This window comes from Coloeus monedula (assembly GCF_965178545.1).
Source record: "Coloeus monedula genome assembly, chromosome: 1".
NCBI lineage: Eukaryota > Metazoa > Chordata > Aves > Passeriformes > Corvidae > Coloeus > Coloeus monedula.
In genome coordinates this window covers 44,290,217-44,304,601 of record NC_138781.1, presented here as the reverse complement: position 1 = coordinate 44,304,601, position 14,385 = coordinate 44,290,217, and the positions used below count along the sequence as shown (strand labels likewise).

The 14,385-nt window shown below is 39.4% G+C and overlaps 2 protein-coding genes across 4 annotated transcripts in view; one reads left to right on the top strand and one right to left on the bottom strand.

Annotated features, from left to right (window-relative positions):
• Positions 1-161: 161 nt before the first annotated feature.
• Positions 162-10,397, bottom strand: UBA5 (ubiquitin like modifier activating enzyme 5; the record flags this gene model as incomplete). Its single annotated transcript, XM_082298883.1, has 12 exons — positions 162-2,342; positions 2,925-3,031; positions 3,824-3,899; positions 4,365-4,500; positions 5,651-5,778; positions 5,949-6,053; positions 6,871-6,955; positions 7,614-7,700; positions 8,092-8,201; positions 8,976-9,065; positions 9,159-9,204; positions 10,252-10,397. 12 exons carry the CDS (start codon positions 10,395-10,397, stop codon positions 2,259-2,261), a joined length of 1,200 nt encoding a protein of 399 aa, XP_082155009.1. The 3' UTR covers positions 162-2,258.
• An 88-nt stretch (positions 10,398-10,485) lies between these two features.
• ACAD11 (acyl-CoA dehydrogenase family member 11) overlaps positions 10,486-14,385 on the top strand; it is a 29,182-nt gene continuing 25,282 nt past the window's right edge. For 2 of the 3 annotated variants that reach the window (XR_014226918.1, XM_082292929.1), the window contains exons 1-3: positions 10,486-10,795; positions 12,954-13,053; positions 13,280-13,405. Coding sequence is in view for 2 of the 3 variants with exons in the window: in XM_082292929.1 (XP_082149055.1) it covers positions 10,659-10,795; positions 12,954-13,053; positions 13,280-13,405 (363 nt within the window). In the remaining variant the exon portion in view is untranslated. Of the gene's footprint in view, positions 10,805-12,953; positions 13,054-13,279; positions 13,406-14,385 lie in introns of all 3 variants that reach the window. The other variant, XM_082292930.1, reaches the window with a different exon arrangement.

Below are 14,385 nucleotides of genomic sequence, written 5' to 3'. Positions count from 1 at the left end.
GGTCACCAGTTTCAATGGAGATTAAATTACACTGTCAGAATATCAACATCTTAATAATGTTCATGAGACACTGTAAAAACTGAACACTTCTTTTATAAGATTGCCACAATAAACAAAGCTGGACTTAAATCATGGCAATATATATGCTTTGATTTGTTAGTTCATAACCAAGGAAGCAATAAATTTTCTATTATGTTTTACAGTTGGAGTACATTATACATGTAAATGTATTTTTAATTTTAAAAAGTCCTTAAAGCTGCTTTTTTGGATGCTGTTTATTTTTAAATAATTTTAACCATTGACACATACAATCATCTTTAATTTATTTTCTGATTATTTCAAATTCTTCTTGTATATACAAGTTGAAAGTCTAAAAGTAACATGAGAACCATTTCGGGTACTCTCTAACAGGGCATACAAAAATGTATTAATTCCCTCATAAAAGTGTCCTTGAAGTTTCTCTCATATAGCTGTCAATCCTGTGATAGCAGTCATGTCAGCCAAATAGTTCAGAGTCAGGATGATCTGAGCTGTTGTAGAAATGAGTCAGCCATTTGCCTCAGAATCTCCAGAGCCAGCTGTGTGCCTGGCTTTTATTGTTCCCAACAGAAAGGTGAAAGTCACAGAGAAATATAAGTAACACGTAAATTGACACTGCGTCAAGCTAACGTAGACTTAGTGACACAGATTAAAGTATCTACCTTTTTAATGGTCTCATTATTCTATTTCCAATCTTTCTTTACAGTTCATTTCTAAAACCTTGTTTTTCCAAAATAGAACTCAATCCAAAAAAACCACTTCAATTTTACAGTATAATGCCCCACTCTCAAAATGCACCCAAAATCTCCCTCACTGGTTGCAGAGATGATTTCTGTGTATAATTTAATCTGATGTCAGCTGTGGAGGAAGCTGATTTTGAAGTTTGTAATCATTACTTAGAAATGAAACATTTTTTAAACTAGTTATTAGTATAACTAATAGGTATTCATTCAGCTGCCCTAAGAAACAGAGGCACCACCATGATGTTGCTCTCTCTTTCCACATTAGTGGGATACTACTACTGCCATTAACAGCTGTGTTGGCTGCAGCACACTGTGGAAATATTTGTTTTATACTGCTGAGGCTGAAATAATTAGCAAGTTCTGGATCTAATATCCACAGTAGTTAAAATACTTGAAACTGATCCTTCCAGTTCTGCAGGGTACTGGCACTCCAGGATGCAAATATTTACAGGTCAGTTTAACACGTGGCCATTTAAAAGGTTATATGACTGTACTAATGTCATTTACAAGACAAATACAACAGGTGAGCTACTCCAATGAAGATATTTGCAAAACTCAAAATTTATAGCATCTAATTTTAGAAGACTTTCTATGCAAACTCAGACTATATTCCTTAATATAGCCCATGTGATGGGGAGTGATCAGAATTATAGCTAAACTTTCAGTAACCAACAAAAGTATAGTATTTAGACTTTTGAAAAGGTAGATAAAATCTCTGGTTCTTTCCAGTGTTGCTCATAATTTTGTCATGAAAAGCATCTGCCAGGAAAAATAGTGGCATGCTGATATGCAGTCTGCTAATGTAATACTAACAAAAGACTTCACCTTCTTACAGTATACTCAAAACATTATCACATACAAAACATAGGCAGCTGTTTAAAGACAAGCAGTAGTAAGACACTGATAAAGAAAATTCAATCCCAGGGATATTTAAGGCAGATGAAAAGGCTTAGATGTTCTCATTACTCAAAAAAAGTAGCCACAGCATGATCCATGCCAAGACTTTGGACCAGTGAGCAACAACCAAGTACAAGTGCCTGGATAATGAGGAGCAGCAACATGAGAGAGGCACTATCTGCCCTTCACCTACTCAGTCCACTCCAGCAGATTTCATCTTTCCTTTGTCCTGTTCTATGTTCTATTCTCATCACGTGATAGGGCATATAACGTGCTGTGCCTGCTTTTTCAGTTTATGCATGTCCTTTTTATTTTACACTTAGTATCTGGTCACTTAATGCTGAGTCACTAAAATTTACAGTAGCACAGCTCTATATGTTAATAAAGACATGATGAGAAAACAGAATATAAACAAACAATGTAAATCTGTGTCCTTCCTGCCCCTATAACAGATCTGTTTCATCAGAAAGGTAAAGGTAAGCTTCAATGGAGGTAAAAAAAAGAAAAATATGAAATCTGGTCTTCTCAAAATCCAACGTCTATCCAAACTCATGAAAGTTGTACTTAATATTTGTTTATCTACATGTTTCTCATTTTGGCCATGAGTTCTTCTAGGCTTTCTTCAGACTCTGCTACTGTCTCCCCAGTCATTAAATTCTCTTCCTGTTAGGAACAGGAAGAAAAAGTTGTCAACAAAAAAAGTTAACAAAGAAACTCCCCACAGATCAGCTTTATTGCTGTTACACCACACCATATTCCTAGAACCAGGCACCCGATTGTGAGATTAGGCCTAAGTGATTTTAAGCTTAAATTGTAAACTATTTTGACTAGGAGTTAGAATGTTCTTACTGCAATACATCCAGATTCTCTGTTCCCCAGGCATACACATTGCTCTTTCACTATATACAGCTTTTACAAGATATGTATGATAAAAATTATTTAGTCACCAAAATATCAACTGAGAAATTCACATTTGCTGTCCTTCCCCCAGCCCCCAAATGCATTCATTCCTATCATCTCAGAAGTACATTCACACTAGCATCCAAACTTAAAAGAAATGTATTTAATAGAAACACAGAACTGGTCCATAGAAGGTACCAATCACGATGTACTGAGGGTCCAGTCTCACTGCAATTGTTCAAGATGGAATTCTCTTTTAAGTTTAAAGGGGAACCAAACTGGTTGATATTATAAATTTAATCTACAATGTGTATTTCAAAAATTCATAAAAAATAAATACATTACCTTGTCTGGGATAGTATATGCTACACTAATTCCCTCAGGAAGATCAGGTACAGGGCCAGATGCAGCCTTCAGCTCATCTTCTGAAATTTCTGATACTAATTCGATGCCTTTGCATTAAAAGGAAACAAGAACTCCATTAAAAGTTAGAAGAAAAAGTTCTTTAATCACCAAGCTATCACAGTGAGAGGAAAGCTGCAGCTACTTTTCCAAAACAGAAAGCAATTAAAAGCAGGAAGCCCTTTAAGTTCAACAACTTCATTCCATTATCAATACAAATATTTTCCCTTTACAATATATGAAATGATTCTATATAGGCAACTTGTGGACAAGAATGGCATCTCGTCCTTGTTCTTATCATTTAAATCCTACCATGAGGACTCTTCTCTCAATTGTAAGATTTTCTTTCTCATGTAATAAACATGTATATCTCCATTCTTTATATAAATGGTTATATAAAACACATTTACCATTCCTTAAAACAATTCCTTCTAATCCTTAAGACAATTCCTTCTAATTTAAAACCCGCAGAGGAATATAAAAATCCATGGGATGCCTCAGCACAGTGGTTATGGAAATGAAAACTGCTCTTTAGTATATTTAAAAGGAATATGCAGTTAATACATCTTGTCATATCTCTCTCATCTTCAGACCATCCTCTGAGAAAGTTCTTTATTCAAGCAGCAGTTACATTTTGAGCCTAAAACCTGCACATTGCACTAAAAACACATCATCAAGTTGTGCTAAAATTACTTTCCAAACCTGTGAAAAGCCAATAGTAATTACACAGTATAAGTTACAAAACAAAAGAACTATAAGCATTATATATATCCTAAACTCTGTTCACCCAAACTGAATCTCAGTAACTGGGAACATCATTTAGTCTTCAGTTGATGACTTACCCCAGTCATTGTCTTCATGTACTATTTCTTCTTCCTTTTCAATTACTTCTTCTTTTGGTCTTGCAGCTTCTTTTTTCTGGAGGGAAAACACAAAAAAATAAACCCCTCAATAACCAAAAATTAACAGTCTAATTCCAACAACAGCAAAGAAGATCAAGCCTAACATTCACATTTCTTTCAATATGTGAGATAAGATAAGTTCTAAATGGTGATTGCTTAGGAGCAGAAAGGCAGAATACCTGCAAACTGACAAAAACACCAAACCCATAAACACTCAGAAAGGTAAGACTGCCAGAAAGGTTGAGCAATTACGTAGAAAAAAATATTCCTTAACTGAATGCAAGCCATTCTTCCTACCCTTTAAGATAACTCTAAGTAGGGTATATTTAGAAATGTGCAACCATGTGAAGACAAGGCTGCTGAAAATTGGAGTAGCAATGAACATTTTCTTTTACTAGAGATTTGTAGCTTGCTTTGTTCTTAAGATTTTAAGAAGGGGGGGGGGGGGGGAAGCCCCCAAACAAACCCACATCATTTTTACCTTATAATTTTCTTGCTGTTTTCTGCAATTGTGGTCACTACATTGGGGGTTTGGCTTCATAGACATAGTTGGGAAGAAATCCTGCATCGCGTTGTAACCAAGATAATAACTCACAGTACCAAAGTTTAACAGGTATCTAGAAACACAGAGAAAGAAGGAGCTTGTAATACAGGTGAAAACCTAAAACTTCAGTTGCTCAAGGAATAATTTTTCCTCAAAGAACTTTTAGAATACACTTTCACACTTGTGCAGTTTGCAGTTACTTTCATTGCCTTAAATCCAGTCATGCTGTAGTCAGCTGGCAACAGAATAACTGGATCAATACAGAACCCCATCCTCTCAAGGTGTGTGAGAATAACTCAGCTGCAGTCTCACAAAAAATGTTTTTAGGGCTCTATGTAAGCAGTGTTCTCCCATGCCTCAATCCATGGCTTGGAACACTCAGGTGTCCTGTATTACAATGGGGAAGTTTTCAGAGCTAATCAGAATCACTTCAGTCATCTTTATTGTAGGGTCAGATTTGCAATTAAAACAAAGATTCTAATTAAGCTGCAATGTTTGTATTCTTTGTTCAAGAAAAACACCTCTCTCTGCACAGCTGAAAATGAAGCTTTGTTGTTGATAGGCACATCTGCAAACAGTACTTCTATTCCTTGGTAACTTGAAATTTTTGTGTTTCTGACCAAACCAAGCTAAGGCTAAAAGCAGGCTAAATACAATCGCATCCTCAAAGATTCTTGTAAAACACTGCATCATTTTGAAAATGAGTACAAAGTTGTTCAAATATTTTCCTTGCTGATGCATGCAATTCTTTGAGCAGTCGGAGTCATGTGACAGTACTTTTTTTAGATCGTAAAATATGCCATATTGCTCTGTAACTATTTTTAATTCCCCTCAGGTTTTTAGAATGCAAACACTGCAAGAGAAGTAATTTATTCATTGTCCATGTACAAAATTTCCAAGACAAGTCAGCACTGTAGCATTTTTTATGTAGAACTTAATGACGTCAAATCAGAGCATGTTTAAATGCAGAACTACGAAAACAATGTGCATGTGTGTATGCAGTAACAAAAATTCTCTGGAAAACACTGAAACTGCTTCTTACCCCTGAAAAGTCCTATTTAAAATTCAAGCCCTGTTCAATGTTGCCAATGCCATTAGGAAACAGGCCATGAACATGTAAAAAGAATCAGACCTGTCATTATGAAATGTTCCTTCAGAGTTTCAGAGGTTTTTTTCTCATCTATTTGCTGTACACATCAAATAGCAACAACTCAGTCACTTACTTGAGAACATTCTGTACAAGCATTCCTGCCACAACACCCATGGTTGTAGGAAGACTGGCTGCACAAACTCCTTCTCGTTTCAATGTCTTCTCATCAATATTTGCCGCTACTACAAGTGGAGGAGCACACTGAGGGACAATAGAGAAATTAAGCTGTAAAAAAGCATTCAAGAAGTCCCACAGAAAATTTTAAGCTACTGCATCAGCTGTGCCAGGATCACACTCCCTAGCCAGCTAATCTTCACATTCCCAGTCCCACTCTAAAAGGCAAGTGAACAGTTCAGCAGAGCACCACGTACCGCAAAACAAGCAGATTCACCGGGTATGATCAGCTGTATGTGTCCTGACACTGCATTTTCACTCACTCCAGACTCCATCCAGATTTGTCCAAGTTCATTGCAGGCCTTATAAACACAGAAACACACATGTCAGTACTGCTGAAGTTCAATGGAAAGAAAAGGAACCCAAAAAATGTGATAAATTGGGACTGATGAAACACATTTATCTCCCTGCTTTCAGGCAAAAAGGCTTTGGTCAGAAAAAGGGACATGAAGAGATAGAATAGAAATTATTTATCAAAGGAAAAATCAAACAGCAAATTAAAGTTGCCCTCATGAAGCCAGCCCTTTGTGCTTTCCTGAGGACCTGAGATGTTTTAACAAATACAGACTTCAGTGACCCAGTTACAGCACACTACAGAATATAATTCCACAAACAATTTTTAGAGGCTTTGATACAGTGCCTGCAATTTATGGATCAAGTCAGCTGAAGGATAACAGAAAACATACATTTGGCATATACCCTACATTGGCTGCTACTATAAAGAAAAACAGTTTGATTAGGTACACAGCATTTTTAGGATACAAAAAGTCATATGAAGTATACAATTAGCTATAGAAAGTCTTTAAAAGTTTGTAAGGTTGAACATACCAGCCTTTGAAAATACCTTTATATAAACAGAGTAATTTGAAAAGACAGAGCTTATGACACTTTGATCTTTTACTAACCATTAGCTGAGAGTAACTAAAAAGTCTACAGTTATATTTATACACATAAAATGGATTTATAAGAACTGGGTAAAAGCTCAGATTCCTCAAGCCAAGGGGGTCATTAATTAGGAAATTCTTTTTAAGTTCCTGTCTTTTCTATAGCCCCACAATTCCTAACATTATTTATAGGAGAAAATAGACTTGCACAAGCTCATGCCTTTGGTGGCCTTACCGTGTTAATTGCCATGCGAGCCTCAAAGTTGTCCACGCAGCTTAGAACCAGATCCACAGGCTTCCCCTCCTCCAGTGCACCGTTACTGAAACAAGCATCAGAAGTTTACATGAAACTGCTGGCAGAACAAAACACCACCACAGCAACCAACATGCTGCTTTAGAGTACAGAAGCCCAAGAGAAGTGAATTTCTAACAAAACTTGTGAAATGCAGTACAGATACAACCAGCATCTTAGATCTGCTGGTTGTAGAAACAACACCATGCTGAAGCTGGGATTTAAATATATGAGCATTTTAGACTGTTTTATATAGTATACACTCACAGTACAAAGTATTGGAGAATTGTATCTTTCTACAACAGAACTGCAAATGGTATAAATTATTTCAAATCTCGATGAGATCCACTAACAACTATTTTCTTTCTTCATTCTAAAAATCTTACCTGAAACCATTACAGAGCACTCAAGATATGATCTGATCTGTTTTCTATAATGGAAACCCCACAATTTTGGTTGGAGATCTAAAGATGCACTCATATAAGAAATAACTATGTAACAGTAGAAATAGATGTCAGCTGTAGAGAACACATCTAGGCAGGAATGTCTTCATATACATATATGTCCCAGAGGTTTTCAATTGGGAGTTATTAAATTGAAAAAGAGCCCCAGCAAGAAAAACGTGAAGCTGCGTAGAACCACACATCAGCAGAAGCTAGCAATATGCTAAAGTTGGGGGATTTTACCTTATTCTACCCATGAAGTGTTCAAAGTTGTCCAGTGTTGTGATGTTGTAGTTATGTACTTCAAACTGAACATCAGGATTAATATTCCTTATGGAGGAAATAACAGGAGTCAATAGTAAAGAATACAATGATAATTTGCATTCTACTCCCTCACTTCATAAGGGTTGTCTTAAGTTTCTAGTCACCCATATTTGTCAAAAATTCAGATTAGATGAGAAAAAACCCTGCAACATATTTAATTGGTATCATTTATACCAAATTTCTGAGCAAGACTTGTTATATTTAAAAAGCAGACTCACATTAAGGTTTTGGCCACTACAAAAATGTCTTTGAAGCATCCATCATCCCCACAAATATTTTATACCCAAATTCCCAAATTAGATAATCCTCCTTTGCAAATGATTACGAGTGAAACATTGGTTTTCTGGAGCAGCATCCTGGCTAAATACATTTTGACACCCATTTCTCCAAGTTATACCTCAAAGTATGTTCTGCTGCTTGCACTTTACTTAATCCAGCTTGATGAGGTTGGAAGAAGAGTCTGTTCATGTTTGCCAGTTCCACTTTGTCATAATCAAACAGAAGCAGCTACAATAAAGATTGTTTTACCATGTGTGAATCTCCAGAGACTCTGCAAACAGAGCACTATGGCAAGGCATTTTGAACAACAAAACTAATTCTATGACCAAAAACATTAAAAAAACCCATCCCCAACCAACCTCCCTCCCTCCCTCCCAGGCCTATTCAGTTCACACACAAGAGGTACCAACATCATAAGGATGTGAAAAACTGAACCAATCTGTTAAGTCATTAAAATTACTTAATAAAAAATTATCTTGTCATTTGATCTAAACTAAGAATATTCAACAGATTAACCTACATGAACAGTATCATCTCTCTTATTACATTCCTACTTGCTGCCACGTGACAAATAATGTTTGTGATAAAAATATGTTTGGCATCTACTACATTTCAATTTCATGAATACAAACTTGGTTCTCATAAGACTTTATCTTTTACGTGAAACACCCCCTCCTTCTTCTTTATTTTGTTTTCTTTTTGCAATAATCCAGCATGAAGATTAGATAAATGGGTTCATATAAGAATGTGGAGATGACAAGCATCCAAACAAGAATCATCCACATGATACAGGATTAAGCCCTAAATAAATCAATTTTACCAGCATAATAAAAATACAGACTCTTCATGTGTGATGTTTACACAGGTGCTGTTCTTGAGTGCCTTCTTTACAACATTCTTTTATTTGGGTAAAATCAACAGAATGAAATCAAATCAAATTCTTTACAAAGAGGACTAGTCCATCTGCTGTAAAGACATAGAAGAAGAAAAAACTCTCATTACCTTACCAATGCCACACCTTGTCAGCATTTCAGCAGTCACACTGCCAACGCCACCTACACCTACTACTGCAACTGTAAAGGTACGGATTTTCTGTAAAAAGAAATAATCAGTATATCAGTGTATCAAAAGTGGTCCTCCCAGGGAAAAAATGCAAGCAATGTTTCATTTCAGACAGAATCCTACCTCGTAGTCTTTGACAATTCCCATTCTTTTTAATGCCATCAAACGACTACAAAAAAAACCAAAAAAAAACCAATGTTACACAGAAAATGTTCTTTATGCTTCTAACAGCAATTTTGCTTTTCAGGTATTTAAAATTACTTTTGCTTTAGAAATAACCTCACCAAGCACTAAACTCAAGCCTACTGTTTCCACTGCAGTTGTGATTGCCAGCTAGGTAGAGTCTGAGTAACAGAGTAGATGCTTTCCTATTTGCACCAGAGTCCTAACCCTGCAGAAACTCATGTACTTATTCTATTGGTATGAGTAATATTGATGAAATCAGGAGGACACAGCTATTTTTGTAAATGAATTGCAGATTTACAGAATGAAAGGTGACACCTCTTTTTGGTAATGAACCATATGGCAGCAAACTAGTGAAGACTTGCACTGTTTTCTGATCGATTTGATTAGATTAACATAACATTAAAAAAAAAGTAGAGACTATCAGGTTCTGAGGATAACTGAAAGGATTTTAAAGTAATCTTTTACCCCTCTATTGCATTTTTTCATGAAAGTATAAGTATCAACTTGTATTAAGGAAAAAAAAAACCAACAAACCCAAACCAACAAACCCATCAGATTTCTAGATGGGAAGTGATCTCTAAAGCTCAAGAATTCTATAAACCAACTTCTAAAATAGACAATTTGGAGGAATTACAATAAGACCTCAAGGAATACTAACACCTGTCCCATTTATTAGCAACCTAGCTGAAAAACTCACAAGGTTTCCCCTCTCTCTCTCTCCCCCCGCCTGTACTGTAAAGCAAGATAATACAAAGTAACCCTGACATCCACCCCTGCCAGCCCAGCCAGATGGGAAATCCGAGAGCATCCCTCCCCTGCTCCGCACAGAGCATCTGCCTCCGGCACTGCCTGACACCTTCCTGAACACACCCAGCCCCGTCCCTCAGATTCCCACCCGTCCGAGCTCTCTCCACATCCGTGTGCCTCTCCCGCTTCACCCGGACCCGCCGTTCCAAGCCACGGCCCTCCCTCTTCCCCATCCTCCGCATCCTGACCGAGCCCTCCGCAGTCCTCCCGCCCCTCACCGCACCTGTAGGGGTTGGAGTCGGTCACCTCGGGGCTCATGGTGTCGATGCGGGCCCGCGCCGCTCCCCGCCCGCGCTTCTCCCGGGCCAGCTCCTCCTCCAGCTCCCGCACGCGCCGCTCCAGCCGCTCCAGCCGCCCGGGATCCGCCATGGCAGCGACACGTCTGTGCCCGGCCGCGGGAGCTTCCGGGAAGCGCCGGGGCGGGCCCTTCCCGGGGCCGCCTCCTCACACCCGGCAGCCGAGCGGGCTGAGGGACGGTGTCCGCCGGGGCGGTGTTTGCTTCCTGGGAAACGTCGTCTTCCAGGAGAACCGACCAGCCCCGACAGCCAGGGGGCTGCGAAGCGCTTTTCTTGACGGACCGAGGCGCCTCCGGGTGACCCGGCCGGGGGGGCTCCGGTGCGGCCTCCGAGGATGGCGGCGGAGCCGGGCACCAGCGAGGTGCGGCGGCAGCACCGCTTCGACCAGGGCAGCCTGGAGCGGTACCTGAGCAGCCGCTTGCCCGGCTTCCCTCGGCAGCCCGCGGGCACGCTGGCTGTCAGGCAGTACAGGTAACACAGGTGACTGACACAGGCGGCGGGGCCGCCCCGCTCCCCTGCTCAGAGCGCCCGGGAGGGAGAGGAGAGGAGCCGCTCGCTGCCGCCTGGCAGGGAGGGTGGTCAGAGGTAGAGCCCTTTTCCGTGGGGATGGCGGGCAGCACCCATCGACGGATTCTTAAGATGCGTTCTGACTTAGTCCAGTTAAAGGCATGGCCTGGCTCGTCCTTTGAGCTGCTGCAGAAGCCAAAGTTTGCGATGTCGGCCAGGGTGGCCTTTCACACGCAGTCTGTGGCCGGGCTGTGTGTTGGGTGGACTTCGCACTGTCCTCGGAGTACACCCACAATTGTTATATTGCCTACACATACATCTCAATTGACCTGCTCCATCTTTAATCGCACAGCAAATAGTAATGTTCAGAAGCACATACATGGCCTGAGAAATCAATAGTAAAAGCATTAGGCTGTCACCAGGTAAAGCAAGTCCACGAGAACAGGCAAGGATGTGCCGAGATTCCCGTTAATGTCCAGAGAGCATTATGGCAGTGTGCCAGGGACGTGCTACACCCAGGCTCCAAAGCCACTATTCCACAGAGCACGGAGTTCATTTGCATTCAGCAGATCAGTGGAGTGGTTGCATGACTTCATATCAGGAGCTATTAGAAGTTAAGTTATTCTAAAAATGAGGATTGATTCCTTTGTAGGCATGACCTTGACTAATTTATCTGCAGCTATCACTAAGAAACAGTGAACAATTTTTCATTGTCTTCTGATGCAAATATAAAACATGCATTCAATCCGCAGCTGTGCCCTGATCCTCGTATATACCTCAGTTGAGACTTTAGGAGGGGCCTTAGGGGAGTAGTTAATAGTAAAATCTGATAAAATTTTGTTAGTATTTATGCTCTTACTACTTTGTCATATAATTGCAGTTCAGGGTTCAGCTGGCCTAAATTTCTTTTGTGCTCAGCAGAGTATTTGTCTCTTAAACTTACTAAAATATTACAAACTATGCCCTAACTGCTTCCAGGAGAATGAAAATGTGATGGGAGGAATGAAAGCAGAAGTCCATTTGATTTTTGTTTTCCAATAGTTGTCTAATTGTTTATTGAACTAAGTCAGAATACATCTTAAAAATGAACCAGAATAAGAAGAGAAAGGCATGCAGATTAGCACAGAGCCTTGAGGAAAATAAGGATCAGTAGGCTTGATTGGAATATGATAGACAAGGTGTAATGAAGAGTTTATCTGGGTTGTCCTTCTCTTTTACACGTGTGTGATTGAAGTGTCTAATTTTCTTTGTGACTCAGGCTGTCCCTCAAGCATAATCTATGGACGGGATGATCAGGCTGGCATACAGTGGGGCTTGGTGCTAGAATATCATACATAGAATAGAATCACAGAGTGTTTTGGGCTGGAAGGGACCTTAAAGACCATCTAGTTCCAATCTCCTGCTGTGGGTAGGGACATCTTTTTCTGGACCAGGTTGTTCAGAGCTCCATCTAGCCTGGCCTTGAACGCTTTTAGGGATGGGGCATTCCGAGCTTCTCTGGACAATCTGTTCCAGTGCCTCAACATCCCCAGAGTAAAGAATTTTTTTCTAATATCTAATCTAAAGCTCTCCTCTTTCAGTTTGAATCCATTCCCCCTTGTCTTGTCAGTACATGCTCTTATAGAAAGTCCCTATCCAAATGGAAGAGCTTCCTTTATGCTTATATTGTTTAAAATACAGCTTTCCGAAAGACAAATACAATTATGAGCCAGTGAGAATTCTGCTCTGTTTAATTTCCTCCCAATCAGAAGATTTTGAGATTAGTGTCTACTGCATACCTTGAGTAAGTTCATAATGTCTCTTTAGGGAGGAGAGGTAAATGCTGCAGGAGAACAAATTGGCTATCTGTGACCTTTCTGCAGGGAAAGAAGACATCTTTCTTATATGCAGGAATAGAACCTCTGACTTCTGATTTTGTGTGCTATCACTTGGTCCCTTGTAAGACTAGATTTGAAAAAAAAAAAACCCTACACAAAACAACTCTTGAGAAGAATGCTTTCCTCCGTCCTGCCATTTTGTTCTGGTCAAGTCACAGTGCCTGTTGCCAGTATCATTTCTATTATAAGTTTACAAATTTGTAAGTAATTGAATTTTTGAGTAATTTTAATCTTTCTCTTTGCAGCTCAGGCCAGTCAAACCCAACCTTTTACCTTCAGAAGGGTGGGCAGGCTTTTGTGCTCAGGAAGAAGCCCCATGGTCCCCTTTTACCTAGAGCACACAAGGTAAGTTAAAATTGTCCACTGAGCTCCAAACACTTCGTGTTGCAGGTGACATGGGTCTATGCATGGTGGTCCAGCACACTGTTGAATGTGTCCAGAAATGCAGTGAGTTGCTGGATCATTTTCTGTGTTCTGTGCTCTACATGTAATTAAACATTCAAGGGGATTCACTGCACTCATTTATGTTTGGGAGGTTTTAATTGAACCTAAATTTCGGTGTCTTTTTCAGGTCGATAGAGAATATCGTGTTCAGAAAGCCTTATTTTCAGCTGGATTTCCAGTGCCTGAGCCCTTGTTGTACTGCAGTGACATTTCTATCATTGGAACAGAGTTCTATGTAATGCAGCATGTGCAGGTTGGTCCTCCAGTGTGAGAGATTCTTTCCTTCTCTGTACTACAAGCTGCTTTTAAATTGTCTAAAACCTTTCTATTAGAGCCTTACCCAGCACAGTTTTGTGATATGAGTGTAAATAATCTTCTGGTATTTTTGAGAAATGCTAGCTGTCAGTGATTCTCACAGATTTCAGCTTCTCCAGGGCTTATTTCACACTTTGTTGAATTTTCTAGCTCAGTATTTAACCTCTTGTTCTTGTTTGAGCTCTTGGAAGGATATCTTGGAATGAGGCAATATTGCTTCTGTGAAAAGCATACATAAGTCAGAGGGAAAAAAATTAGTCTGTAAACTGAACCTTTGGAGGTCCTGGAGCCTGTTTAGTATTGAGGATAGGAACTGACATACTGTTCTTGAAGACAAAGCAGGATTCCAGTTCAAACACTAGTTTCAGAAAGAACACAGCATAGCTTCGTCTGTGGTCCACCACTCTGGGGGTGCTGTAGCTGAGTTGATACACTTTCTGTTAGATTTTGGGCATAAGTCTGCTGTACTGTGTCTTTTTTTTTTTTTTATCCTGTGTGAGGAGGAGTTGAATTCAGGCCTCTTCCCTTTTTATTGGATCCCACTTTATCATTAGGTTCACTGGGAAATTAGAAATGTAAGTTTGTGGGCCAGTTTCTGAAGATTGAGTTAGCCTTCCTACAAAAACTATAAATCAAGGGTGATAGAATGTAAAAGCTGTGAACAATTTGAAACAGATTTCTTACATTAAAGATGGAGAATTTTTCTGGTTTTGACTAGAACAAAGCGATTCCTCAAGAAGAAACCTTGTTACATTTCTAAGTATGTAAATGTACAGTCTGTCAATTCTACAATGAACTGCTCTGCTCTGTTTTTAGCAATTGTGAAAATGGAACAACACACCCGTATTCTAAATGTGTTCAACTGCTTTTAAGGAGAAAACAAGTGAATTTCTTTGGATTGTTTGAGTCTTTGTACCT